At 39.3% G+C, this 5048-nt stretch overlaps 1 protein-coding gene across 1 annotated transcript in view; it reads left to right on the top strand.

Annotated features, from left to right (window-relative positions):
* Nucleotides 1–5048, top strand: part of UGDH (UDP-glucose 6-dehydrogenase) — a 40570-nt gene that overhangs the window by 9768 nt on the left and 25754 nt on the right. The window contains exon 3 of the mRNA XM_023519628.1: nt 3829–3930. Within this exon, the coding sequence (XP_023375396.1) occupies nt 3829–3930 (102 nt within the window). The remainder of the gene's footprint in view (nt 1–3828; nt 3931–5048) is intronic.

Raw genomic sequence — 5048 nt, 5'->3', positions numbered from 1 at the left:
ACAGAGTCTCACTTTGTCGCCTCAGGTAGAGTGCCCTGGTGTCAGAGCTCACAGCACCCTCAAACTCTTGGACTTAAAGCAAATCTCTTACCTCAGTCTCCCGAGTATCTGGGACTATAGGTGCCCACCATAATGCCTGGCTATTTTTAGAGACGGGTCTAATTCTTACTCCGGCTGGTCTTGAACTTGTGAACTCAGGCGATCTGCACACCTCAGCCTCCCAAAGTGCTGGGATTATAGGCATGAGCCACCGTGCCTGGCAACTACTATTTTTTTTTATGGATAATTTTCTGTGGTATTTTTTTTTTCCAAGTAAATTTAGAGATAATTTTACCCTCTCAAATGTGAAAGCATTTGAGTTCGTCCCTAAAAGTCTGATATAAATTCTAAATACCAATTTCGGTAATTACATAATGACTCTAATAGGAGATAGAATGTATATTATTATTATTATTTTTTTTTTTTAGAGACAGAGTTTCACTTTATCGCCCTCGGTAGAGTGCCGTGGCAGTGTCACACAGCTCTAAGCAGCCTCCCAATTCCTGGGCTTAGGTGATTCTCTTGTTTCAGCCTCCTGAGTAGCTAGGACTATAGGCGCTCGCCACGACGCCCAGCTATATTTTTGTTGTAGTTTGGCCAGGGTCGGATTTGAACCTGCCACCCTTGGTATATGGGGCTGGCGCCCTACTCACTGAGCCACAGGTGCTGCCCTTTTTTTTTTGCAGTTTTTGGCCGGGGCCAGGTTTGAACCCAGCACCTCTGGCATATGGGGCTGGCACCTTACTCCTTTGAGCCACAGGCACTGCCCAGAACCTATATTATTATTATTTTATTTATTTATTTATTTATTTATTTATTTTTTGAGACTGAGTCTCATTTTGTCTCTCTCGGTAGAGTGCTGGTGGCATCATAGCTCACAGCAACCTCAAACTGTGGGGCTCAAGTGATTGATTCTCTTGCCTCAGCCTCACTGGTAGCTGGGACAACAGGCGTCTGTCCCAGTGCCTGGCTATTTTTAGAGAGGGGGTTTTGCTCTGGCTGGTCTTGAACTTGTGAGCTCAGGCAATCCGCCTGCCTTGGCCTCCCCAAGTGCTAGGATTATAGGCATGAGGCCACTGTCCCTGGCCTTAAAACCTGTATTTAACTGCTTCTGCATCAGTTTTAAAGATCTGCAGATAACTTACTGATTTTAGTAGAATTATGTAACTTCATTTTGAGATCTTATATAAATTCTGCATTGGTCTGGTTTTAGTTACTTTGATTTAAATAGTAGGAGATTATTAGCCAGACTCTCTTAGGAGAGTCAGGAGGAGTGCCTATACCCAGGAGTTTGAAGCTGCAGTGATTTGTGATTGTGCCTTCCAGGCTAGGCAGTGGAGTGAGTCTCACTCTGTTGACCAAGCTAGAGTAATGTGGCATCAAACTAGCTCACCAGCAACCTGAAACTCTCTCTCTCTATAGAGAGAGAGATCACATATAAGAATAAATTAAATCTTGTTCTCTGTAAACGCCAACTTTGTAATCTTTTCTCTCATTTTTTAGAGCCCAATGAAAATAACAAGGAACCCTGTTAGTGTGATTGATGACATCGTATTTGTGGTTGTAGTAGTTTGTGTATTTTGCACACTTTATTTTTTAGTCAAACTAATGGAAATTTGAATTTATGTTTATGTTTCCTTCCTCCAGTTGGTTATATTAAAAAAACCTCAGAACCATGAAGAAACAGGAATTGCTTCTGGATATAATTCTAGACCTGTGGTCCCTGAGTGGCTTTCATTTTGCTATGTAGGTAGTTTTCTAAATAGCCACAATATTGAGGATATTGTTTGAAGCTTCTCCCCCAAGAAGAGTAAGTTTCAGTGGCTTGGGTCTGTTTTGTTTTTGCTTTTTATTATGGAAGATTTCAAACAGTTAAGACAAGCAGAGATAATGGTATAATGAATCTTCATGTACCCATCACCTTGTTTCAACAGTTAGCAGCACGACCAGTCCCTACTACTATCTATCACCATTTTCAATATTTATAATTTCATCCATAAACAGTTCATTGTGTATCTCTAAAAGATAATTCTATTTTAAACACAGCACATCACCATATCACTATTAAAAAACTTAACAAAAATTTCTATCAGGAATTCTTATATGTGTTCTTCTCCCCACAGTTAATTTGAATCAGGATCTAAGTAAGATCCATACATTACAATAGATCAATATCACTTAAGTGTTTTTTAAGCCCACAATAGTTTGATCTCCCCCTTCTTTCTCTTTTTTTCTTTTCAGTTTCTTGGTTGAAGAAACCAATTTTTTTTCTTTTTTTTGCAGTTTTTGACTAGGGCTGTGTTTGAACCCACCACCTCTGGCATGTGGAGCCGGCGCCCTCCTCCTTTGAGCCACAGGCACTGCCCAGAAACCAATTTCTTTATCCTATAAAAATTTTCAGTCTGGATTTTGCTGATTTTTATTTGAGAAAGATCTTGATCTGTCACCAAGCTGAAGTGCAGGGGTGTGATCATAGCTCATTGCAGCCTCAAACTCCTGGGCTCAAGCAATCCTCCAGCTTCAGCTTTCTGAGTAGTTAGGAATATGGGTGCGTGCTGCCACGCCCACTTAATTTTCATATTTTTTTTGTAGAGACGGGGTCTTAGTATATTGTCCAGGCTGGTGTCAAACTCCTGGGCTCCAGTGATCCTTCTACCAAACCATACCAAGCCTGGGTTTTGCTGATTAAGTATCCTTGAGGTTTCTAAACTTATTTTCCTGTATCCTTTACTTCAGAGGAGATGTCAAATCAGATTTAGGCTTTATTTTTATTTTTCTGCAAGAATACTTGCTAAGTGACATTGTACCCCTCCCTAAGTATTCTTTTTTTTTGAGACAGAGTCTCACCACTTTGTTGCCCTGGGTAGAGTGCTATGGTAACCTAGCTCATAGCAACCTCAAACTCTTGGGCTAAAGCAATCCTCTTGCCTCAGCCTCCCAAGTAGATAGGATTACAAGTACCTGCCACAACTCACAGCTGGTTTTTCTATTTTTAGGAGAGATGGGGGTCTTGCTCCTGCTCAGGCTGGTCTCAAACTCCTGAGCTCAAGCAATCTGCCAGCCTCCCAGAGTGCTAGGATTATAGGTATGAGCCTGGGCTAGAGTGTCATGACCTCATCATAGCTCACAAACCCCCCTAAGTATTCTTGACATAAATATATCTCTTATTTAATTGAATGAGAAAAAGTAATAAAAAATTTTACAATAAAAGGATGTCTTATAGTAAGACTCAGAATATACATTTGGTTATGTATAAATGTTGCCTTTCACAGATAATTTTATGGCCTGAATAAAGTGTAAAAATCTGCAATCAGGGGTGGTGCCTGTGGCTCAGAGAGCCCCATATACCGAGGGTGGCAGGTTTAAACCCAGCCCTGGCCAAACTGCAACAACAACAACAAAAATCTGCAATCATAATGACAGTGCAAATCATATGTTTGCTTGAAATCACACAAGGGCCTTGAATTTTCTGAAAATTGGGTTGATACTCAGAGTTAATAGTTAACTTATGAAATAGGCACATGGTAAACAATGACAAAGCATTAAAATGAGTGATTGCTCTGATTGTGACAAGTTCAATTTTGCTTGATTTAGTAGTGTTATATAATGTACACTTATGGCCTTTAGTATATGACCCTTGACTCTTCCACAGAAGTGCTGAGAACAACATAGACCTTTAAATTACAATATAACTTTTCCCTTTAACAAATGTAATTCAGTACTACGTATTAGGTTATTTCATATTACTGGTGAACTGCATGTACAATTCCTTTTTTCTTTTCTTTCTAGCCAGGACTAAAAGAAGTGGTAGAATCTTGCCGAGGAAAAAATCTATTTTTTTCTACCAATATTGATGATGCCATCAAAGAAGCTGATCTTGTATTTATTTCTGTAAGTATTTTCCTTTGCCATGTGGATTTTAATGTATTTTTGTGTATATAAAAGTTTCATTATACTGTAATAGTAACTATGTTGGTATTAAGCTACAGCATTGCTTATTATAGAGTTGTCCATTAGGATTTTGGTTGTCATTTTGTACAGTTTACCAAACTCTACAGTCATCTGTCAAATATAACATTTCAAGTCATTGAACCAGTAAACTCAAAGAAAATTCTAATCTGAGATCTAGAACTAGGAAATTTTGGCAACATGTGAGTACATGTTATGAGAGTATATGTATTTATTTACTTGAGCAGGGAGCGTCTTTTTGTTGGTCAAGCTGGAGTGCAGTGGCATGATCATAGCTTACTGCAACTTCAAACTCCTGGTCTTGAAAGGTCTCCCTGCCTCAGCTTCCAAGTTAGCTAAGACTACAGACATGTACCACTGTGCCTGGCTCCTAAAGTAATTGTTTGGAACTTGGCATATGTTGGTTAGGTTATCAGGTTAGCCCACAGACACCTTCAACTCAGAATATGGCTGAACTCTTTATAATGAAAAAAATAGAACTGACTCTTGGAATTAAACTCTAGTTACTCAATATTTGAACCAAGGCATCTTATTTCTTGTTCTCTTAGTAACCATCTACTCAAATGATTTATACATCAGGTATAGCTATCACCAATGGGTAGCTGAGCTAGAGTGTTACATGATTGGTGATGCTTATGGCCTTAGAGAATAAAGAGAAAGTCAGTGGTGTGAGCTTTCACATTGTCCTACAGGATAAAGGAAAGAAACACCGTGGGACTCCTAGAGGGTAGATGCTATTGAATTGATGTATATTGTTAATGACTGTAAACTGTTTAATAAGGGATTGTTTTCAGAAAAGAGTTTTTTTCAGAAAACAATCCCTTATTGAACAGTTTACAGTCATTAACAATATACAATGAAACAAAATTATTACTGTGAGGCTATGTGAACTCCAGAAGTGTTCACATAAGTGGTAAGAAGCCAGTGTTAAGAACTGTGTTAAACGGCTCGGCGCCTATAGCTCAACCGGCTAAGGCGCCAGCCACGTACACCTAAGGTGGCGGGTTCGAATCCCCAGCCCGGACCCGCCAAACAACAAT

Source organism: Otolemur garnettii, unplaced genomic scaffold (assembly GCF_000181295.1).
Source record: "Otolemur garnettii isolate 467f Iridium unplaced genomic scaffold, OtoGar3 scaffold00181, whole genome shotgun sequence".
In the NCBI taxonomy this organism is placed as follows: Eukaryota; Metazoa; Chordata; class Mammalia; order Primates; family Galagidae; genus Otolemur; species Otolemur garnettii.
The sequence above is the reverse complement of the archived record's forward strand: the minus strand, read 5'-3'. Positions and strand labels throughout refer to the sequence as shown.